Source organism: Pyxicephalus adspersus, chromosome 10, assembly GCF_032062135.1.
Source record: "Pyxicephalus adspersus chromosome 10, UCB_Pads_2.0, whole genome shotgun sequence".
NCBI lineage: Eukaryota > Metazoa > Chordata > Amphibia > Anura > Pyxicephalidae > Pyxicephalus > Pyxicephalus adspersus.
In genome coordinates, this window is record NC_092867.1 from 46,692,611 (window position 1) to 46,716,811 (window position 24,201).

At 38.5% G+C, this 24,201-nt stretch overlaps 2 protein-coding genes and 3 non-coding genes across 5 annotated transcripts in view; 4 read left to right on the forward strand and 1 right to left on the reverse strand.

The window, feature by feature from the left end:
• The window catches only part of PARG (poly(ADP-ribose) glycohydrolase), a 54,728-nt gene extending 53,631 nt beyond the window's left edge, over positions 1 to 1,097 (reverse strand). Inside the window, exon 1 of the mRNA XM_072423180.1 lies at positions 337 to 1,097. Coding sequence (XP_072279281.1) covers positions 337 to 1,049 — 713 coding nt within the window. The 5' untranslated portion in view covers positions 1,050 to 1,097. The remainder of the gene's footprint in view (positions 1 to 336) is intronic.
• Positions 1,098 to 7,100: 6,003 nt separating this feature from the next.
• Positions 7,101 to 18,013, forward strand: LOC140339421 (mitochondrial import inner membrane translocase subunit Tim23). Its single transcript, XM_072424124.1, has 7 exons — positions 7,101 to 7,269; positions 7,661 to 7,719; positions 9,357 to 9,450; positions 11,438 to 11,522; positions 13,211 to 13,269; positions 13,914 to 14,024; positions 17,473 to 18,013. Exons 1-7 carry the CDS (start codon positions 7,173 to 7,175, stop codon positions 17,586 to 17,588), a joined length of 621 nt encoding a protein of 206 aa, XP_072280225.1. The 5' UTR covers positions 7,101 to 7,172; the 3' UTR covers positions 17,589 to 18,013.
• LOC140340182 (small nucleolar RNA SNORA74) lies at positions 10,727 to 10,932 on the forward strand. The gene has a single exon (XR_011922613.1). It is a non-coding gene; the product is annotated as a small nucleolar RNA SNORA74 (small nucleolar RNA).
• LOC140340181 (small nucleolar RNA SNORA74) lies at positions 12,759 to 12,965 on the forward strand. The gene has a single exon (XR_011922612.1). It is a non-coding gene; the product is annotated as a small nucleolar RNA SNORA74 (small nucleolar RNA).
• LOC140340180 (small nucleolar RNA SNORA74) lies at positions 13,310 to 13,508 on the forward strand. The gene has a single exon (XR_011922611.1). It is a non-coding gene; the product is annotated as a small nucleolar RNA SNORA74 (small nucleolar RNA).
• Positions 18,014 to 24,201: the final 6,188 nt, after the last annotated feature.

A 24,201-nucleotide genomic window follows, 5' to 3' on the forward strand; every position in this document is an offset into this window, starting at 1 on the left:
TTTTTTTTATTAATTATTTTTACATGATTTTGTGTTTCAAACTTTATTATACTACTATTATATTGTACTGTAAAATAAATTTTCATGAAAAACAATGTACCGTTTTTAGACATATAAAAATCGGACAGAAATGAACCGCCCAGGAGGTTAAAACAAACAATTCAGCTGCACCTATCACACAATACATGACAGTTTGCAAGAAAGTTTTGATTGATTTTGGTTGAATAAAGTTAACTTTACAAGTAGGAATATATCGGAGATTCATATAATAGCTAAAATACAGTGGAATTACTTACATGCTGCCACACCTGTAAACAGAGACGTTAAATACACTACCTTGTTTGTTCCTCCTTGCTCCCGGGAAAAAGGTGAGCAGAAACTTTGGAAAATCTCTGGCTTGCATTACTCTTTGCTTTGCATTCACTGGAGCCGATTCCTCCTGTTGCACCACCTTCAGACATTTCAGTAACGTCTTCTATATAAGTCACCTGTTCTCCACCACTGTGCTTTTTAGCACTACATACATTTGATTCTGACTTTGGAACATCCTTGGTGTTTTCTGGATCATCCTCATGTTGATGTATAGCGCCATGGTCAGCCTTAGAACCGTTATCACTCTTCTTCTCCCCTTCAACAGATGTCTCTGGTTCACTTTCCATGCCTTCAGAAGATGGAATATCCTCATATACATAAGGCTCTGTGTCTTGCATACTTGCCCCTGAGTCCCCACCACCTTGCTCTGAGAGAGGACTTTCTGGTACACAGTCTATCAGGCAATTTTCGGATTCTCCAGAATTTGGGGATGTAGGGTTGCTTGTCAGGGTGTAGCTGGGAGATGATTTTGTTGCCAAGTTGCTTTCCTTGTCTAAATACAGCACATCATTGTCTGATGAAGATTCTTGTCTATTGTCACATTCTGAACTGTTCAAGTTATGATCTTCATGCTGATTTCCTGTACTTAAAGAGCTAACACTCTCCAAAACATGCAGTTCTTTGTGGACATTGCTTTGCTTATAGACGCTGGTCTTTTCGTCTGAACTCATCTTCATGGATGTGTGGCTGCCTTTACTATGACACCTGTATAACAATAAAACATTTAATAACTTAACCCTGTAAAAATATTTCTCACACTTTGGACTACCACCAATAAATATATATTTTACAAAGGTAAACAGACAATGTTAGGTGCAATTCTGCATGCAGATTTTTCCTTAAAGAGTTACCTCAACAGATCCATTGTATGTGCTGCAATAAAGAGAGAAAAACCCTTCATGCTGACCCTTTAGTTGAAATGCATACTTCACCTACACCAGGATACAGTGGTCTTGGAACCAGATTTTCACTGAAATTAATGACAAATCTAGTAGGGCCATACCTAGATAACGTTGATTGTCACCACAGACTACAATACACTAAACAGAAAACAGTGTCTGCAGAAATTCAGGGAGGACAGTAAAGATTGTCCTAGACATTAATTTGTGGTTATGCATTTTAAACCAATTATGTATATATGCATTAACAGGTAAATCCCAGGTTAGTAGCTGTGAAAACACAAATGGACCAAATGACTGGTGTATATTTCTTCAGCCAGGTGTAAACATTTATAAAATTCTGCTGGGTGAAGCAACACTAGTGCAGGACACCTTAACTAACTGTAGGCTGTTCAACACCCCGTCACTTCTATGGTTTCTGCAAACTGTCAGCAAGACTGAAGAATCTTTGGCAACATGGAGACTGACAGTGCTTAGGAATATAAACAGGGCACCTTCATAATGTCCTGCACGTCCCCAGTGGCTGTACACTTCCGGCTCCAACAGGATTTCATTTGAAGCACAAACCAGTGAAAAAGTAAACCCTGACACATTTGCTACTCCATTCTACTGGAGAAAAACAATACATTATAAACTGATCAGCTGCCGTGTTTCTGATTCCATCTTTGACTTTGAACTCTACCTGTCATATCACTATGGAAAGTCTGCACCTATATCCTATCCCAATCTATATGTTACCCCAAAATATTGTTAATTATATACTGGGGTAAATACCCTGGAGCTTCTATAGTTACTCTGTTGTTAAGAAGTTTGGAATCAACCAGGCACTGTTTTAATGTTTGTTCTGATCAGCAAAATGTATATTAAAAGAATCCTCTATTTGCAGTTTTTTTTCTTTTTTGGAGGGAAAACCTCACTCCGTGCCTTCTGTAGTTCTGGTACAATTTGTAAGATAGCTTCCTCCAAGTATGTAGTAAAGCTCTTCCTTCAAAAGTTTTACATGGCTTGTCATCTTCCAGTTATACAGTCCAGCTTATCAAAGACGTCCAGGCTTCCATTGTCTTCATCAAACAGATTTTGCATATCCTGAGGATATGATCATTGTTCAGCTGATGAGCCATAATATTTGGTACCAAGTCAAGTGAAGTAAGTTTATCTCTCATTTAAATAAAGTTGCAGCCTAAACACAAAATTAGTAGTCATGTATTTAGAAGGCCAATCCCTGATGCCAGAGTAAGCTGAAGCCATGTAACAATGGAAGCTGGTAGCATTCACATACTTGCACAGAGAACATGATTGTCACAAGACTGTACAGGACTGCTATGTGTAGGCTCACCTTCCCCTATAGTCCCAAGGTAGATGGAGCACACACAAGTGTGAGAATGCTACACCCTATAATAGACAGGTCAAAAAGGAGCCAGCAAAGCTGGCAAGATTAACAGGTATGTATTAAAGATTTACTAACTGCAATTTAAAAACACTGCATAGCAGGTATAGATGGCAAGCAATTAGGATTAGGAGTAACCTTTTGTGTTTCAAAGACAGTAATTGATTCACAAGTGAATGTCAGATTCACTGCTTTATAAATAGATCCCCAAGTGTATATCAATTTAGCCAAACCAGACACCCAGTGGCAAATAATGTGCATATAAACTCAAATTATTTAAATGTAATATATTGCAGCTGATTAGTATTTACATGTAACGGCTGATTCTTTTTTTCTTTAGGCCTAATTGAACTAGCAGTGTATACAAGAAATGCAGGATTTTTTGCTTCCTTTCAGTTATCAAAAAACTAATGCAGTCACCACATTTGAGGACTGGAAAGCTGCAATATACTAAATGAGTGTTTTAAAGTTTAGATAAGCTTTAAGTATCAATGCATGGGGACCTAAATTTGATCAAATGGGACTTCTGAAGATAAAACTTGAATTTACATGGAGTGTCTACTGAATGGCTAGCTGATGGCCAGTGGGTATGTGCTCACAGCTAGGGATAGCAATGGTTCAAGGGGGCAGAGCGGCATGCTTTAAAATGCATATATTGATAACATTTTTTTTTTGGGGGGGGGGGGTTTAAAGTTCTTCAAAGAAAATGCATAAAAATGCTGACTCCTAATTTAGGCATCCTACCCAGGCCTACTAGTTCTAAAGAAGATGAAAATGAAAGCATGCCTTTGATGCAATGTGATATGAAAAATAGATGGAAAAGCCATATTGCATTCATCTAATCTAGCAATCTGCTCTATGTCAAAAGAGTAAAAGCAGTCCCTCGATATGTAATTTTTACAGAGCTAACATCACAAAATAACTAAGGGAAGGTTATCCATTAAATTATTACAAAGAATGCTGCACGTTTTCTCCATTAAATGAATACAAAAAATGCTGCACATGGCCCAGATTCCACATTATCAGAGGCATTTCACAAATGTAAATGACTTAACACTTCTTGTGCAGTCAGATCATAGCTTGGTTGTTTTCATTTTTGGTGAGATTGTTGGTAGACTATGTTGCCATGTCTATTGTTTCCAAAGGAGCTTAAGATAGAAGATGCCATGGGGCATACCAAGAAGTTGAATGAAGAAGATTAGGACAGTGCAGGATTCTCTGGGTGCTGTAGGTTATTTGAATACTTTTCAGCTTAAAGTGCAATTAATAAAAAAATGTTTTATGAAGCTTTTTTCTTTAGTGCCAAAAAATAATTGCCTGCTGCCACACTGAAGAAATTTCCCATTAATCGTTGCCCTTGGGGTACTATACCAGACCAGTTCTCTGGGAACCGAGGGCCTGATTTATAAGAGTTGTGTCCAGAAACGAAACTCAAGAAATGAAGCTATAGAGAGCATAAAACTTTACAAGCAGTTCTTAACACATATGTCGCTTTGTAGATTATTTACTTATGACACATCGGTAAATAAAGAAAAGAGCTGGTTTGGAATCTGCACAGGTTATAATTACTGATTATTTTTTTTAGGATACATTGGATAATGTCGGGTATATAGAATATATTATGTGAATTACACACCAGATTGTGCACAGACTAAAGCACAACTCCAGGCAGATATCTAAAATGATCACTAAAATCCATATATATGTAAACTCTTTTCCCTGCCAACATATTTGTAATTCCTGCATAGCAAGTTCTTCTAAGCCATCGACAACCTGATATTCCAAGCCAGTGCACAATGAATCACCATTAACTATTGAAAAGTGATCCAGGGACTGTAGGGCTAAACAGGAAAAGAAAGACTGAGAGGTTTGGTAAGGCACGAGAAGCAAGAAGGGGATTTTAAAAAAAATAGCAAAACTCAATTATGAACCTTTGGGCAGGTAAAATTGTTTAAAACATCTGTGTTATAGCCATTTGCACGGAGATCTACTTTAAATAGATCTTAATGTGATCAAAGACTAAACTACTACATCAGAGGAAGTAGAACTGCATAAAGGTGAACTCACCACATAAAAGATAAATACTTTCTACTTGACATGTTTCATCATGCAGAAAAAAATGTGGGACCCCAATTTCGCCTAAACTGAAAATATTTTGAACACTGGCATTTTTAGACAATATTTATATAGGATGCATGGACAAAGCATGGAAAACGCGTGGCGCCAGTTGCAAGGCTCCTAGGAATTATCCAACGCTGATAAAAATATGTGGTCTATATAATGGAATTGCATATTACAACACAGACAACCAAGGGATAAAAAAAAATGTGTGAAAAAGTTTGTCATGTCTTTACCAGTGATCCAGTGTCATTGTTCAAGTGATTTATATGGATATTTGACAATAAAAGCATTGTAATACTCTGTAGGTGCTTCATATGTACATGGGATGATTTACTGGAGTAGATCAGGAAGTTCAGTAAAGTGAATCTGTGCTGTGCAGGGGAATATTTCACTTAGCTTTGTGAAAAATCACAAAGAAGAACAATGAAGAAAAAAAAAAGTCAAGCTATAAATCTGGGATCCCAGTGCACCTTGCAATGCAGCATGGAAACCTTTATTATGGTAAAGGCGTTGGCAGTTTTGTTAGCTAAGTTTAAAGAAAATCAGTGCCAAGGGAAATGTTGAGGCTTCCATTTCTGACCTTCTGAAAAGGTCAGCTGCCTTCCATGCTCATCCATTGGCTTTAGTATGGAATAGGCACACAGCCCCATCAAGTCAGCTCCTCGTAGGAATTCTTTATAAAGGGCAGTGAGACTACTGAAGCCGCTGGATTGACAGACAGGGAAGAAGCAATGGTGGCTGATATATCTCAGTTTAGGCAAACTTTAAACACCATAATTCTATTTTTGGCTATTGTCCCTCTATTAGGTAAAAACCATAATTATAACTACATGCAGTGGGTTACACAATTTGCAGCCTCTGGGGCAATGATTGATTGGATGGTCCTAATATGTTAAAGAGGAACTAAACCCAAAAAATGTCTAAAACAAAACAAATCTACTTACCTTCAATCCAGCAGGGCAGTCCGATCCATCCAGAGGTCTCTTTCATGGGGTCCCGCGTCGTCCCGGCATCCGTCCACAAATCGGTGCTGCCATCTTTGTCTCTTCTTCCCGGTTCTTCTTCTGTCACCCGACCCAGACGCAGAGGATTTAGGTTAGGAAAAAAACTTGCCGATCACTGCGCATGCGTGAAATCGGCAAATTTTATTTCCCCATGAAAAGGCTCCGAGATGCTCGGGCATGTGCAGAAGGAGAACCTAAGAGCCTCCCAGGATGCGTGACATAGGTATCCAGGGAGGCCTTGCGCTCCCATTCATTCTCAATCGCCTAGGCGATCGAGAATTTAGGGGCGCTGCTGCATTTTAAAAAAATGATGCACAGAATTTTTACTTACATTAAAGGCTTGTTCACCCTTTTATGTAAAGTTACATTTCTGAGTTTAGGTACGATTTAAGCGCTGTAGCAAATGTTTAAAGAGCTCAGATTGCAAAGGATAACCTGCTTTCTCATTACAGTTGAATATTTTTAATCGTTCATCCCCATTTTCAAAGCTCACAACAAAGATTGCACTTTCGGTTGGTTTGTAACTGCTTAGTGACACCAAATGCGGTTCACATTAGAGGGCTGGAAGTCTGCCATATACTGTATACAATAGAGGCCCATGGGAGGCAGTAACCTTCCCCTCTACCCATTCTGCTGCAGGGGATTATGATGGAGATATTGCGGCCAGACATTAAAGTATTTAAGCCCTCAGTAGCTGCAGGCATTGTGCAGCAATTCCTGCTCAGTGCCCATAGTCTGATCACAAGTTCCCCATTATATGAGCAGGGGGTGGGGTGAAGGGGAACACGTCATGTGACTGGGAACAAAGGCACGTCACGTCTATGCTGAACTCTGACAGGAGCAGGGGTTCATATAGTCTACACACAGTGCAAGGGGTTCACCTCTGTTCCCCACGGTGCTGATGGGGCCCCGGCTTCCCGGGGAACCCCTTTCTGTCACGGAACCCTCGTCAACTGTCTCTGGCCCCTGGACGCGCACTCTTTTGCTTAGCGGTTCTTCTACTACATCCACCCCAAACACCGCACTCATTGCTTCGCACAGGCCGCCAGGAATCGCTTGCTCATCCTCAGGCGACACTTTCCTCACTGACAATCACAAACAAATCGCCGCCTCTCCTTGCGTTTTCCTGGCAAACCGAACTTTGGAGACGCCCCCAACCCTCGGCGCCTGCTCGCTGCATGACATACGCAAGCGCCGTGAGTGGCTCTCTTCTCATTGGCTGGTCAGGACATTGCCAGCAAGCAACAGGGACGTCCTGGCTTCAGAGTCGTAAAGCGCAGCTGCGGCGAAAAGGACATTGCGTGAAAGAAACGGAAGCGTTCTCTTTTACGGCTGCTGCAGAGAGGTCAGGCAGGATATTGGCACACACGCGGCCGAACCTCCTGAGAAATGGACACCAACAACCACCCCGGGGGCCGGGGAGGCTTCGGCAGCATCTTCGGAGGATCGCCAGGTTACCCTCACTCAGATTTGGCCGGTGTGCCGTGTAAGTGTCGGGTTAGGTGAGCGGGGGAGTCGGGTCACCTCTAGCCTGTGTCGGTCACTGTGTGCGAGATGCATGTGAAGCATACTATAGTGCCCATTATATCGCTCCCTATTGATCTTTATCACCCTATGGCCACCGACCACACAATCTCATCTTTGTACCCTATGGCCAATGACCGCACAATCTCATCTTTGTACCCTATGGCCAATGACCGCACAATCTCATCTTTGTACTCTATGGCCACCGACCGCACAATCTGGTCATTGTACCCTACAGCCACCGACCGCACATCTCATCATTGTACCGATCCCACTCAGTCTACATTCCATAATATATAACCTGTTTATCAATATGGCAAGCAATTAAAGCTGTTTCTGTGTTTTCTCCTCAGTAACAGGAATGAGTCCGCTTTCTCCCTACCTGAATGTGGATCCCAGGTTTTTAACACAGGTAAATCGATTTCAAAGATTTTGTGTATAATTCAGAAAATATAAGGGAAAGGCTTAACATGTGAGAGAGAGATTGTCATCATCGGAAGCTGAAGCAATACAAAGTCACCTCTTTAGTATTTTCTGTGTTTAGCTGGCAGAAATCTAATAATCAGAACAGCCCCCAATGGTAAATCTGGCCCTGTCAAACCCCAAGAGTAGAATATATGGCAGTTTACTAGTCCTTGATTGTGAAGGGACCAGAAAATCCCGACAGCTTTTTATCTGGGAGAGCTATGTCTGTCTTCATCAAGACAAGAAGACTGTTGGTGCTTTCTTTAGAATTAGGTAGCAGGGGAGTTTTTTTCCTTCCCATAGGATTACATAGGAAATCCATATATCCTAATGTATATAATATATCTATAAGATGTTTCATATTATTATACTTTATTCATAGGATGCCAACATATTAGGCTATGTACACACGTCAGATTTTTATCGCCCGATAATCGGCATCGGCCAATTATCAGGCGAAAATCTGCCGTGTGTACAGTCGGTGTCGTCCATCTTTTTACAACTACACCCTTGTACACAGGGCTATGCATATTCAGCTCCATGTACATTATTAAAGCGGAACCAAACTCGTTTTGCCTTGTGTTGTTGCCCTGCATTGCTGGCAGGTCCACAACCTTCAATCCCTGCAGAGATGGGCCCTGTCATTTTCACTGCCAGCTTCACAGTGGACTTCAATGGAGCCATCAATCCTTCTCACTCATTGGATGATGTAACTGCTGTGTGTTTACATTATCCCCAGCATGTGACCCATTACAAAGCCAAGCTACACAGCACAAGAAACAAAAAGCCACCAGGCGACAGGGGCGTCCTTATTTAACAAGCCATTGCATGTTTCTTTTGGCCATTAGAACTACTTTCTTGTGTTTTTTTTTTTTTTTTTTTTCTTTTTTGAAATTTTTTTTTTTTTTTTCTTGGTTTGGGTCCGCTGCAAGAAGATTGTGAACAGACAGGTAAGTTGTTTTATTGCAGAGGAGACATAGCCTGTCCCATGTGCGATAAAAAACCTGTCTGCTCACATTTATTTTTTAAGTTTAGTTCTTTAGGATGTAATTTGCATGTTTAGGAAATTGGCACCACAGTGACAGTACTGAATGGCGCTGAACTCGCTTTCAGTTTAAACATTTTCATTAGAGGCTTGGCCATTATTGGGGAGGAATCATTTTTTTAGGAGGCAATGTCATATTAAAATATATGTACAGCAAAGCACATACCTGTATAGAGAAGACTGACTTCTTGCCTCTATTGCTGTCTGCTTTGTTCAATTTAGGCTCCCCCACCAATACTCCCCAAATCTGTTCAGAAATAGATACTGAGTGTCATTCTGCTGTGGCTGTGGTAGCTGTCTTTGGTTTCTTTTGCTGACCTCCATATCCGTTCAGGAGAGAATAAAGATGTAGAAGTCATCAGGATGGACCATCCATGGATGCAGGGAGCACATTGTTTAGCATCTCGAGTCTTTTCTTTATAGTTTTATCATAAGGATTTTATTATATTGTGAAACAAAAACCTGAACACTATAAGCAAGCCTCAAATAAAATATACTTTACATGGGCAAAATTTTATATACACTCTATCATTCTTTAGGACTCAGATGAATTTATTTTGCCTACTGGTGCAAACAAGACTCGAGGAAGATTCGAGTTGGCTTTTTTCACCATTGGAGGTTGCTGTATGACAGGTTTGTATCCAAAGTGAGATTTATTGGATAATAATGACATCACATATTGCTATAGTCAGAAATTCTTTATGAACAGAACAAACGATTGAAACCTATTTGGTATTCACAGTGGTTGTACATAGCCAAAATGCAAATCAGGTTTGTCAAACTAGTAACCACCTCAGAAAAAGGTGTTTACTGAAAGATTCTTAGTGTCATTATGACAAATTTTATTATAGGTAAAAGGTAATAGTTTGAGTGGAATTTAAAGAGGAGACCTCAATGTCCCAGTGGTGTTTTTGCCCTGGGAGTGGCCCCTGTTCTTTTTTCTGTATTCTCAGTAAAATCCAAAACATAGCAAAACTTCTCATACTGGTTAGTTACTGGTCATTACCTTCCATCTTGTTCAAAGGTATAGGCTCCTGTACTGAAACTTCACAAGCTTCTTACAATGCATTGCATTGAATGCATTGAATGTTGCAGCCTGCTTCATTTCCTGTCTGGAGGATGTCCATTAACATCTACCGGTAGTTATTTCCTCCCCAGCTTTACTGCCCCTCCACTCTTTTCATTTATTGTATTTTAGTTATAGAGGCTCAGCATCATTTGTGGGCATTGCTACAAGCTTCTGGCTTTCAGAAACCTATGTATGGCACCCTTCCAGCCCCTCCCATCAGCCTATATCTATGTGTTGATCTCACTGGGGCTAAAGTATTTTTATTAGCATGTTGTCAAGAAACCAATGAAGACATGAAAAGACAACTAACACTTTCTTAAAGTTTACAGATCTCACTAGATTGCATCAGACATTTGAGCCATATTATTTGACCGTTCCAGCACATAGCAGATACTGTAAATTGGGTTTGGATCCACTTTTCCCTTTATATGAAACAATAAGCAGAAAGAGTCCCTGAGTAGTTTTTCATGATGTGATGTAAATTTCTGATGCAATTGTCTAATACTCTCTTGAATCACTTGGCAACCTTCCACATGGGAGATAATAAATATAAGTTCAGTGGAGAGTAAGTCACTGAAAAAAGCACTACAACCATATGTAAATTTGTGGACCATAATGATTTTGTGTTGAGTATGCTGTTAAAACAGCAGGGTGTTTTTACTTCCCTGACAAACCGCAGTTTCACTGGGTCTCACAATAATGTACTTAAATTATATGTAATATGTTTTTTTTAAATGTCATGCAGGCTGCAATGATTACAGATCCAGTGACAACTCCACTTACAGTCAACCACAGTTAAGAACTGTGTCTGTATAGGGTTCTGCTCTAGGACATACACTTTCCAGCAGTAGTCAGCTGTCCAGTGCTTTCCATGTCTGTGATAGTGTTACACTGCTGGGAGATAAAGACACTACTACTTCATGCTGGAGTCCATTGTTACCGTTCTGGTGACATGTGGCACTACAGCTTCTAGTAGTGTTGTGAATCCTTGATCCGTGCGACTCACAAGCCTTACTTGTGGGCTGCTAGTTTGGGACTTATACAGTTAATCTTTATCGTGCAGAAATTGTGACAGCCTTTTTATTATTGCTATAGGATCTGTACACTTGTATACACTACAGTAGCTAAAAAGAACATCCCACATGTCTGTGGGGGCAGTGGTATGATCTGGGTTGCTTTAGTTGGTCAGGTCTAGGTTCAGCAATGTTATGAGGTTAGCTGACTACACAAATATTTTGATTGATGGGGGTTTTCTATGTGTTTAAATTGTAATAGAATTGTTCAGGGAGTATAATTTTTACACATGGATTGGCCCCTACAGAGTCCAGACCTTAACCCCATTAGGAATCTTTGGGATGTGATTCTCAATACAAGAATGCATGCCATAATCAAAGCTAAAGACAAAACAAAAACATTTTAGTGTGTGACTGTTTTGGTCTGGCACTGTATGTATACTTATAATGTAGTTTATGTACATGAGGGACAGGATGCAGATGTATGTATTTTCCTTATCGAGTATTTGTAATCTATAATAATGTGTTTGATTTTTAGGAGCAGCATTTGGTGCATTAAATGGTCTGCGTCTCGGATTAAAAGAAACGCAAAATATGATGTGGTCCAAACCCAAGAATGTTCAGTGAGTACAGTATGACCAGGATATTGTTGTATAGTTACTTACCTATAAAAGTACAGGGTTTGCTTTAAAGGTGGCAATGTCAGCAGTCAGTTTCAACGTAATAAACCCTATACAGGCTGTGCAGACACCCACCTTTGGATTGTGGGAAATTGAAGGCAGTGTCAAACTTTTCCCCAAATTTATCTGCTGTGTGACTGCAGAGGAAGGAATGTAAATTAAGTAAAACTTGTTGATCCCGTTTCCCTTGAAGCAAATCCTTGCTCTACAAATGTAGTTGGGTACTATGTTTTTGTTTGCTTTTTTTTAACCCTTTCCTACCACTGCAATATCCCTATATGATAGCATGTACGCAAACTCTTGACCACTATAGTGTTCAGGATTTTTCTTTTTACCATTCTACTTACAACCTATTACATAGGAGTGGGCTGTGCCGATACAAAGCAGCACAATCACTCCTGTAGTCAGTGGTGGTGCCCTGGCTTCACCACTTCTCCTCTGGAGCCTGTTACCAGATGAAACTTACTTACTTATGGTAAGATTTAGGGGTCTGCTATACTTCTGGTATTTTTATAAAGTGAACATGCCATTGCACAATACTATTACATAGGTGGCTTTTTTAACACCCTTGTGATGGTAAAATGTCTAAAATTCTAATTAAAAATAATAAACTTGACAAAAAAATCGTAATGAGCCCTTGTCCCTGTGCACGTATGTAATTACTTTCAAACAAAACACTTTATAATGCATTTTTTGTGTGAAACCAGCCATTGTGTAACGGCACATGCTAATCAGCTAACCACCAGCAGGTGGCAGTATAAGCCTAGTTTGTCCTTGAGTACAATAAATGGCCTTCAGCAAAGGTTATTCTAGAATTATTCCAACTTTTAAAACTGTTAGTTTTAGATATTTACGCTTTTAAAGGAAACATGCAGCTGCCATAGTGGACCTCTTCCAAAAATGCATTTTTCCTCAACGGCCATACAGACCTCAGCAGAGCTCAAAACTGTACTTGTTCCAGGTCTGCAACAAGAAATGTCAATGCATCGGATATATATATTCCTGACCTAGCTTCCCTGTATATATTGGTAGGTATGCCTACTGGTTCCTGATTTGTAACTCACTGTGATGAAGCTAAAACATGTAGAGTGGCTTCCATGGCAGCTCCCATATTTCTGTCTTTGAATGTTCACTTCTAAAGATCACTTCTTAATAATTAATGTGTAATTGTGAATTAGATCCAGCGGTAGTCAGCTGTCCGGTGCTCTCCAGTGCCTGTGATAGTGTTACACTGCTGGGAGATAAAAGCACTGCCATCTAATACCGCTTGTCACATTCACTGTTCTGGTGACGTGTGACACTGGTATCTGGCGGTGTTGTGCCTCCTTGAGAGTGCGCTGACCACCTTTTTTCCTGTGGTTTGGTGCTAGTCTGGAAGTATACATTTGTATTTAAAGCCTTCACACTAATTCCTGTGCAAGGTTAGTTTTGTTATTTCCACAGAATAATTGTGCACTAAATTCTTAGGTTTTATGTAAATTAGGTATTAGTTTATATTCAAATGAAAAAAAATATTTATTCATTTTGGGAGTGGAGGAGAATCTTGTCTTGCTTCAATCTATGTTGCTCAAAGCTGACAATTTTATTTTTAGTAAAATTTAGACCTAATTTTTCTCCCTGTTTGTGTGCAGGGTTCTGAATATGGTCACAAAACAAGGTGCGATGTGGGCTAACACTTTGGGATCTTTAGGTAAGTCAGACAATCTTACTTTCAGAGATTTGTACTTTCTGCCAGCGGTAGTCAGCTGCCCAGAGCCAGCCTGTGCCTGTGGCTGTGTTACACTGCTGGCAGATAAAGGTGCTGCCCCTCTATACTTACTGCCATGCTTACCGTTCTGGTAGTGTGGCACAAGTATCGGGCAGCACCATGCTTCCTTGAGAGTGCGCTGAATATTACTATTGTTTAGTGCTAGTTTGGAAGCATACAAAATACCATACCACTTCAAAGGACTATATTTGGTCTACCATTTGTATTTGTAGTATCATCCAGATCGCACTGGTTACACCTTTGCACTCGGAATGACCCAGTGTGATGTCATCATCATTGTCCTAGGACATGCTATGACCATTTCACCACCAGCTGTATTTGGTTAAGAGTTTTGTTGCGACAATCTTCTAATTTGTTTAGTGCTAAAGGTCTTTTTAAACTACTGAGCCAGCATCTCATTGATAAATCAATGTTTCACCAGGCTGTTTTTTTTTGGAAAATATTGTGTATTTAGAAAAGAAATGCTGAAATAAATGACAATGTGAGTTATTTATTACTATATTCTTACTATATATATATATATATATATATATATACTTTAATATTGTTTGTTACTATATTTTCAGCATTATTGTACAGTGCCTTTGGGGTCATCATTGAGAAGACCAGAGGAGCAGAAGATGACCTGAACACAGTAGCAGCCGGCACAATGACAGGAATGCTGTATAAATCTCCAGGTACTTTTTTTTTTTTTGTTTTTTTACTTCACTTGATTGTGGGTGACAATTACATTTTTAATAGTTTAGAAAATTTGTAACTACAGATTTACTATTGAATACATAATTCAGCATTGCTGCATGGATTGTTTAGCAATTATATACTATGACTTGAGTATTTTCTTGTCAGTAGGATATCAGAAATATTGATGGACTCCCCTGCTATATTAATGATGTTTTGAGAATGATGTAGTTCTTTTAATAGCCTGAAGATTATTTTAGTTTTACTCAGTCTAATGAGCTTTCCAGGGGCTTGTGTTGATACAGTGCACTTTGTTACAGGTAATGAGCAATAGCTGACCTGTGAAGGTCCCAGTGGTAGTCAGCTGTCCAGGATTCCTCTGTACCTGCGATAGTGTTACACTGCTGGCATAGAGATTTGAGGCTTGACACTGAAAATCACTGTCACTGTTCTGTCGACTTGTGACCTGGGTGTTTAGCTGATCTGTGCTTCTCTGTAACTGCTGACAGCTTGCTATTGCTGTCTGCATTAGTCTGGATGTACACAGTTGTTTCTTTGATTTAAAGCAGCATTAAACTCTTGGGGGAGGAGGGAGCCATTGGTTGCAAAAGCATTTTAGGTATGCAAAAAAAATGTTTTAATACCTTTACACATGAAGTAGTTACTATCACAAGTTTTCCATCTGCAAAGGTTTTAGAAGAATTTCTATTTTGTATTCTGGACTGATCATCTAGTATTTGGCTCCCCGTAAAATAACATTTAACTAATTGGAAGTGGATTAGTCCTAGTAACCTAAAGTTTTTAGTGCTGTGAGTCAGTTATAAAAAAGTAGCCAAGTACAAACTCAAAAGATTTGCCTTTTACTTTCAATTCACAACATACAAGACAAACTTCTCCATGGTATAGTGTAAAAAAAAAAAAGAAAAACTCTAAATCCTCAATCGCTCATAATTGGAAAATGGCAATTGCCTGAAAAGACGTTGTAAACCCTTTGGTAAAGTCCAGCAAGTATTAACCTAAATAGTTGCACACAGGTGTACTTTTATAGTGACAAAGCATTTCTATATAAGTGACGGGAGAAGTTGTGTGTTTTTTGTTTTTTTTCTTTCTTTTAAGGTCTACAGAAGCTTAGTGTAGAAGAGCTAGTGGAATCTGTCAGGGGAACTTTCACAACAACTTCCCTTTTCAATCCTGTACTGTGTTTTAAGACCATATATCCTGTCTGCTAAGATTTCTGCAGCTCACACTTTTTAATTCACTGTAACCTCAGAATACAAATGTCTGCTGGGGTAAACATATTAAAAATGAGGAATATATATATGTATATATATTTTTTTTTTTAATATACTTATGCATAACGCAATGAAATAAATGCAGTAATAAAAAAGTTTAGAACTGCAAAGCTGACTGCTGCAGAGCACTGACTTATTAGTGCTACAAAGAACTCACCTATGTTGGTAAAGTTCCTGCCCTGCAGTATAGTAGAGTTACGCAGTTCTAACAATTTTCAAACATTGCTTAATAGTGTATTGCTTTCACAATCCTTTTAAACCTCCCCAGCGGTATCTTCGAGTGTGACTCAGGGTAAAAAAAACAAGCTGAACACGGTAACCCCAAGCCACACTCGGGGTAGCTAAAAAAGTAAAAAAACAAATACTTACCCGTTCCCATCAGCGTCCTTCAGTGTCCGGCCATCTTCAGGGGTGTCTTCTTCGTCGATCTGTCCCCTGGCGAGTGCGCTGACGTTCCCCAGGAATTTCCCGGCCGCCGATAAGGGCACAGTGAGAATTTCAAATTATTTTGTATTGCATTCAATACAAAATAACAGTATTGAATGCAATACACTGGATTGAACTTTATCATAATATTAATAATTATTAGTGCTGTACATTAAATAGGGGAAATTGCATTAAATTGCAAATGACAAACACAGACAGATCTTACAATCTAAGAGTATCATAAGCCAAATCTGTAGGGGCAGGGGTAAAAAAAAAAAAAAACATCCCTCTATGAATTTCTATAAAAAACGCCTTTGTGAAGTTGCAAAGTCATAAGCTCCTAAAAATAGAAAGGTGCAGTAATTTCATATTTATAAGGAATGTAAAGGCAAACTTTTTTTTTTTTAATAGCTTTTGGTTCAATAAACCTGTTCCCTTAATTACATTGTTAAACGTTTAGAACTTGACATTGAGTAACATAGATGGATTTTCCATTCCTATGAACTGCTGTCTATTTGTTAATAAAGCAGGGTAGGGCACAGATGACTTTCTAACAGCAACTTACTGCAAGGAAAAAGTGATGAAGGTGATAACAGTTCTGCAATGAATGCAGTGTAAGCAAAATATTCTGCAAGTTTACAACATTACCCTTTTCAACTTGATAGGCAAAGTGTTCAAATAAACTCTATATGATGCATGGAGTTAAAAAAAAAGAGTAAGCAAATAAGTGTTTCAACATATGAACATAAAGTTATGAATGCTACCTGATTTATCAGAAATGTTATAAACCCAAAAATCTTCCTGTTTCATTATGACAAAGATGTCACTGTCTTCATCAGTATTACAGAATATAGCAAATACATTGTGTCTGCCTTATAGTAGGGTTGAATAGGGAGAATGTTGGTTTGTATTTACAGAGTAGCATGTACATGTTAACGCGTCATAACAAATCTTCTTGGTGTTTGTTTTTATTTACCATTGAGATTGTCACTTTTTCTTTATATGTCTTGTTTGCAATATCTTTTTCCTTTATATGTCTCGTTTGCAAATTCTTTAAAGTGTTGATTAACCTAATTGCCACGTTATAAATTACCATCTAAAAAAATGTTCCCCAATGTGGCCTACGGCATTCTATACTTCTAAACACATTGGTCCTGTTTGGCACTTGAAAAATGAATATGAATGAAGATATTGCCATACCTCACTTCTAAACTTTTTAGAACAAAACCTTTTCAGAGTATTTTTATCATCCAGGGTATTTATTACATTTATTAAAACAGGTCCATAGGATTGGATAAATATTGGGTTTTATTTCTATTTGGGACTCCCATTAGAGAGATTTTCCCTTAGTTTGTAGGGGTGACAGTGGGATTTTCCAAAATGACAAATTTCCAAAAGCATCGGACGAAACATATTTTTTTTTTATAGAAAATATTAGGCAAAATCCCCTTAATTGTTTCCCTCTCTGTAATCTGGAGGTCCAGATAGCAGTAAAACCTGGCAAGAAATCTTATCCTTTCCCACTGTATTCAAAATGATTGTAAATGATTGAGGCACAGTGGGGTGCATACAGATGTACTAAACTAAAAGCCAAAAGTGATGATTCTAATAGAACTTCACAGGACCAGGGTTTTCTGACCGTTGCATTGAACTTTAGGGGTTTTTTGTGTTAAAATGTAACATTCCAACTACTTAAGACTGTTAATAAACATGTGTTTTCTTCCTACAGCTGGATTGCGAGGAATGGCACGAGGCGGTCTGGCAGGCTTGGCTCTTACGAGTATCTATGCTTTATATAACAACTGGGAACACATCAAAGGGTCTTCTACGCGGCTATCAGTATGAACACCTTGAACTGTCTGTGATGAACTATTTTCAGCCTTTTCCAGACATTCTAGTCATGTGAATTGCAGCACTGGAGCCCTGAAGTGGACAATTGTTTGTTCAAGGAAAACAAAGGATTTAGTGGATGTGGTCGAGGACCCATCAAAACACTCAACTTATGGTCAAAGACTTTAATCAATATGCACCGCCCACTGAGCCCTTATGAGAAAAGATTTAGATGAGAGGGATTGCTGTCAGTTTTACCATGAAAAAAAACATTTATTTAATGTTACCAAATTCTATTTAATGATTGCTGTATTGTATTACTAGCTACCTTGTACTTTTAGGTAAATTAAAGCTGACCTGTTATGTGATTACTGTATTTTCTTTTTCTTATGTATTTAACTGTTGTGGGGGAGAGATATTAAATGAATCACCATTCCTGATTTCTCTTGTGAAAATTCAGTTCTCTGGCTTCAATATTTTTAGTTGCTTACCTTGATTAGTAATTTACACTTTGTTGACTGCATGCTTTTTTTAGTTCCCTGACTCCGAAGGTCTTGAAACCAAAAAGCCAGGTGCGAGTACCAAGTATTTTTATAACAACAAATTGTTTAAAGAAAGGCAGAGGCAAGTATTGAATATAAAGGTGTAATATTAAAACACTAACTATATATAAACCTAGACTCTGACTTAGGGAAGAGGTCCTGTGTAGGAATTCCACAGCCAAAACTAAATATACATTTCACCATGGAAACACTAAAATTTGGGACAAGGTGCTTATACTCCCTTTCGGTGATGATTCTGCTCCTGCAGAGAATAACCATAGAACGAGAAACTGTTAAAAAAAAAAAAACGGCCATAAACAGGTTTTAAAAGGCTACAATGTTGTAAATATTGGTCTAAGAGAAACCAAGCTTTGGCCAGGTTTACCATAGATCAAAGTTCACAATTTTATTTACTTACTGGAATTGCAGTACCAATACCAGACATTGCCTAACATGTCTGTGCAGAACTATTTGCTAAAACCACAAAAGTTGGAAAAAGCCATCTGTTCCTTTATAGGGACATAGAATCTAGAATATAATTTAAGGTAGATATAAAATTACTGCAAAGCCAAAACATGAAACTGAATAAATTGTTGGCAGATTTAGTGCAGAGGGGAAATATACTAAATCTGCCAATGGGGGAAACCATCTTTTTTTGTACGTTCTTGGCATAGCTGGCTGTCTGCCCTGTCTTTGTTTGGATGATCTTGACATCAAGATTACCCAAGATCCTGAACTGGAAGAGGACTGGTTGGAGATACCAGTGATGGAGCATACAGGCAGGTAAGTTTTATTGCAGAGGGGAGGAGAGGCTTTGTCTCTTCTACAATAGAATAAAGAACCTGCCTGCTTGTAAGTTTTTAAATACAGATTGTGTAATTAAATGACACTCATCGGCTCTCTGTTATGGGTAGTGGCATGTTCTCATCCTGGTTAAGAATTTTAGGTTATCCTGATTGACCAGGCTGAAATGATGTACCTTCCATGTCAATCCATTCCCCCAGCTGTGCATGAGCAGTTCAGCATACAGAAAAACTTCTGAACACCACGACGAAGTGGTATGTTACTGTAGAAAGAACATGGCTTGAACCTTTCACAATAAACAACCCGCAAGTTTGCAATATTTTTCATTTACAGTAGAATTCCAATTAGTTTATCAAAAAAAACTTTAATACTGCTCCATAAACACCAGCATATCATCCAACCCTCTATAATATAACAAATGTTAAAAAATAGGTAGTCCTAACCTAAAGGGTATTTTCTGCTCTCAATTTAACCTCACATACTCTTTCCAAATGTGTTTATGTTCCCCTCTAATGTTTATATCGCTTGGTAGTCACAAATTGATCAGCTTCTACCTAAAACCTGTATTGTACTGTATTTACATATTTCCTGTAACTACATCCAGTAATGATATTTCACACTAGTGAAACCGATAGATAAATTTGAGAAGATTCTCAAAAATTCTTGCCTGTTCGGCAAGTGGCTGCACTGGCCTTTCTGAGTGATGTATGACTAGTATTCCATTTCTGGTTGTATCGGGTATCTATTTTCCTGCCGTTTGCTGTGGTTCCTCCAGCCAGTCCCCAGGACATAGTGATGATGTAAGTTGCTGAGAAAACTAGCATGTGGCAGAGTAACAGATTTTCATCTCACCTAGATGTGTTACAAACCAGTGGCAGGCATTAAACTGCAGAGAGCAGTGTGCGGAGCCAAAACCTCCTGCACAGATAAGTATTCTTTTATAGAATGCTTTTAAAGGTAAACTATACTTCCACAATTACAAACTAAGAACAGGCAACATTTTTATTGCACAAGGGAGAGACAATGCCACTTCTGCAATAAAACCTGCCTGTAAACTTTTTCTACTACGCTGGGCTGCTGATACTGGCCAGGCTAAAGATTAGCAACCCAGCTTAACACAAAGCAAAGATGCCAGTATCTGCATATGATCAAGGACAGGTGAGGCAAATTTAAAAAATGTGATCAGACAGGCAAGTTTATTTTACTGCAGGAGGGTTTTTGGAAGCAATAGGGTAACTTCCAGATCCATCCATCTTTCAATTTTATACATTTATTCACTTTGTTTATCTTCTTGGGAGTGATGGCACTCCTCTAAATAAAAAAAGCAAGATCCAGCAATAATTTACCTGCTGATCTCAGTAAAGTAAAATAAAATGATATGACTTTATTGTTCCAGACAGAACGCACATCCAAGCCATGTTAATGACCCCCCTAGCATTACTACTTTCAACTTTTTGTAGACAACCACTCTCATTAAGATGTGTGTAAATCTAGAGACTGAAGCTGAAGAGGTACTTTAAGGCCTTCAAAAAAAAGGTCAAAGTTCACCAAAAGCTTTACAAATGTTTTTTTTTTTTTAAAGTCTGTGTTTGCCTGCTGAAGTCTGTATGAAAGAAGCAATAAAGTGGAATTGACCCTGAAAAGCAAATCATTTTTGTACACAGATTTTTTTTTCTAGGAAATGTAACCCTTGCCAGTCCTGTGGCTAGAACCGAAACTGACCTGTTGTTCTTGCCAGAGATGCAGTGACATCACTATAAACTAAAAATACAGCGTAACCAATATTCTCTATGTTTTGTAAACGAAAAGTCGCATCAATCGAAAAGAACAAAGTCCAGCCATGACTCCTTGCATAGATATCATGGAGAAGTGAAGTACAGACACAAGAAAAAAAGGGGATTATGCAGCATTACTAGGTAAAAAAAACTTTGAAAAAATAGCATAGTAACGTTTGGGGCTTTAGTTGTACTTTAATGTATGTGCAGCCCCAACCACCCATTGTGAACAAGGTTGGCCATTCTCTATTTGGGTCAATCTTTCAATTTCATTTAGAAGTCAATTTGGTTATAAAGAGCAGAACGTCTTTTGGTCAGGTCAGAAACTTTACAAAGATCATACAAGTAGACATGTTTTTGAGACTTCTTAGTTGATTTTGTTTAATCACATATACTCATTTTCATTGAGGAATTAACAAAGTGAAAATGGATTTGCATTTTCATTGATGACAAAGAATTGATTTTGAAGAATCAACTGTGCATTGACTGGTGTGGCAATACAATAGATTCATGTAAATGTGAAACAGATTGAAAATCAAACAAGCTGATCTAATTGATAAACCAGCACATTATAGCTGATTCATTAGCTTTAGATCCATTTCAGCCATGACTAAGGATTGTCCCGAACAGTTCTTGGTATTGAGTGTAGCAGTTACACCCTAGTGAAAATCAATAAAGTATAAATGCTATGATCTGCTTCTCTCCTTCACAGGGTGATCTTTGATTTGCACATGCCGTTAATAAGAACAAATATTTTTTTTAATCCTTTTCTTGGAGTCCATTGAGGAACATGGAAATCTGGTGTCTTTTGTGATACTGCTGCCTACTCAAATGTGGGCACTGGCCAACAAAAAAAAATTGAAGACAGACAAGGATAACTTGTACTCATGACCCAATTTATAGCAAGTAGTACCAGGATCGTGTACATAGAAACAGGGGGGTGGGACCTGGGTCCTTCTACAATGTTTGAGCCCATGAGAAAATTTTATGTGAACAGATTACAAGGGCAGATCCCAAACTTAGATAGTGCTGAAGAAAACTGATGTTTCTGGTTCAACAAATCCAAGATCCGTTAAGAGTTCAAAAGCAAATGTTTAGGGCCTCATTTAGTCCTTGGAAACACGAATCCGTAACCAATTTCATTGCAAAGCTATACTCAGAAACCCTTCCATTGTACTCTTACAAAAAAAACCGGATAAAAAGGCAAGGAAAGAAAGGCCTACATCGTGATGCCTCAAGTGGGGTCACAACGGCAGAGATCCAAAGGGAATAACGCTGGTCCCAACTGCCCACAATAGACTACACTGAAAGTGACTACCCATGCAAAAAGGAACAGTGAACATGTTTGTAAGGAACCTTCTAAAACTAGAGCGTAAGGAGTATGTCCAAGAAACCCACACAAAAAATCCCCAAAATTTATTCTGCTATTCAGAAAGGGGAGGAACAAGGATGTTAATTTTTTAAAGAGAGGAACCACACTGCCCTTATACCAATCTATTGGTACCAAGCAATTGATTAAAGGGTCTCAGAAAATTTGAGATGGTAGCTTTAAAATAACAGAACTTTAAAACAGTGGTTGCCAATCTTTTCGGTCCTGCCAACCACTAAAATCACCGGCTCCCGACCGAGCATGCGCAAAGGACCTGGGTGTCACCGAAAGGGGGCGAGACCTCCCCCAGAGTTACATCATTATGACATAACCCGCCCACTCTCCCATCGCAGACCTGAGCCTGCAATAGGAAAGTGGGCGGGTTGTGTCCAGGCACACAGCCTGCCCACTTCCCCAAGCCTGGGAATTGTTCGGGGGACGTGGTCCGCGGCTCTGGCAGGTGCATCCCCCCAGCGGAGTCCTAACCCTGCTCGGGCGTGCACCGACTAGAGACGCTGACCCCCAAAATTTTCTTGCGGACCACCGGTTGGTGACCACTGCTTTAAAGGACACATCTTGTGATGTTTTATTAACCTTAATTTTGACAAACTGTTGCTGGACCATATCAATTTTGAGTTATTGTGGGTAACTTAGACTATGGCCATACTGTTTTCATTTTGAACTTGAGCTCCACCAGTTTCTTTTCTTTTAGTAAATTTGCCTTTTTTTCCCCAGCTATCCTATAAGGGGCCTATGTGAGACCTGATCTTTTTTTTACTAATAATATATTTAAATATGTTGTGCGTTTTATCTTACTCTTATTTTCTGTTTGAATTTTTGCATTTTTATTGCCTTTTTGTGTCTTTTGTTATTTTTTTTACAACTTTTATCATGATCATGTTTTTTTGGAACGCCCTTTTCCTATTCTTTATTACTTTTTAACATTAAACACGAGCCACATGGAAACATATTGTGCAGTGTGTTTGTGTACAATTTTCTGTTCTGTGTTGAGAACAAAAATCCCAAGGAGCAGCACTGCAAAATGTGCTTTCTTAAAATTCTGTGTTTTCATCTTTCCTATTTGTTTTTAATTTAGGCTGTAAAGCTCAATCATATTGTAGTCCCTAAAAACTCATATTTTATTTTATATAAACAGTTGTAATAGGCGTAATAAAATTGCCAGGTCCCGGAGAGAATTATTTATAAGGTGGTTATACATATCAATAAATAGATGGGTACAAATGTAGATGCAATATATAATAGCCTCCAAGTCATATTAATACTTGGAGGAGTGCCAAAAAATTTATTTTTATTTAATATTAACACTTATATAAACCCAAACTGAAGATTAAAAAAAAAGTCTTATCATTAGAGTAAGGCTTTCAAATCTAATTCTATATCTCACCAACAAACTTAGGCTTTAATTCTTGGTTATTCGTAATTGCACATTCCTAAATATTATTAATTCTTCCATCTAAAAGGGAAATTCTCCTAAATATAACTAATTGCGAGTTTATCTAGAAGCTTCTATCAAACCTGTGAATTTAATCACTTCTCCTAATCAGTAAAATGAAAGAAAAGTGAAACAAATGCCATTTAAAAGTGTCAGAAACTGTTTAAAACTGATAGTGAGGAGTTCAAAGCACCCACAATGAAAAATGAGTCTCAGAAACAGTCAGCAGTTAATTATCTCAAACACACAACTATTGTGTTTTTTTAACTCTCATGTAGTTCCAGTCCATTTAGTCCACAAGCTATATGTGAACAATTCAATCCACATTAGTTGGCTGTATAACCAAATGTCCTTTATCCCTCAATAAATGAGAATACATGTTTTGAAATAACTTTTGTAATAAAATGAATTTACTTTAATCTTAATCACAACCTTTTTTATAATGTACACTGAGCTGCATATGCGCAGCTCAGTGTACAGTCCTGGCATAGATGGCGGCCAAGAATGAATGAACTCTATTCATGGGAGTTATGTCATTCCAAATGGGTTCATCAACATGGTCGAAGATCTCAAATCCAGAGAAGGAACGCATAAACATGTCAGTGCTGGTGAAGGAACAAGGAGAGGTGAGTTTATTTTATTGTAGAAGAGCCTGTAAATCTCTTTATAATCAGCAGCAACAATA

What these genes read in the sequence shown, in the direction of transcription:
- LOC140339421 (XM_072424124.1), top strand. Translation starts at nt 7,173, where the DNA reads ATGGACACCAACAACCACCCCGGGGGCCGGGGAGGCTTCGGCAGCATC. An exon ending in AGATTTGGCCGGTGTGCCGT is followed by an intron (nt 7,270 to 7,660) that starts GTAAGTGTCGGG and finishes TTTTCTCCTCAG; the next exon opens with TAACAGGAATGAGTCCGCTT. An exon ending in ATCCCAGGTTTTTAACACAG is followed by an intron (nt 7,720 to 9,356) that starts GTAAATCGATTT and finishes ATCATTCTTTAG; the next exon opens with GACTCAGATGAATTTATTTT.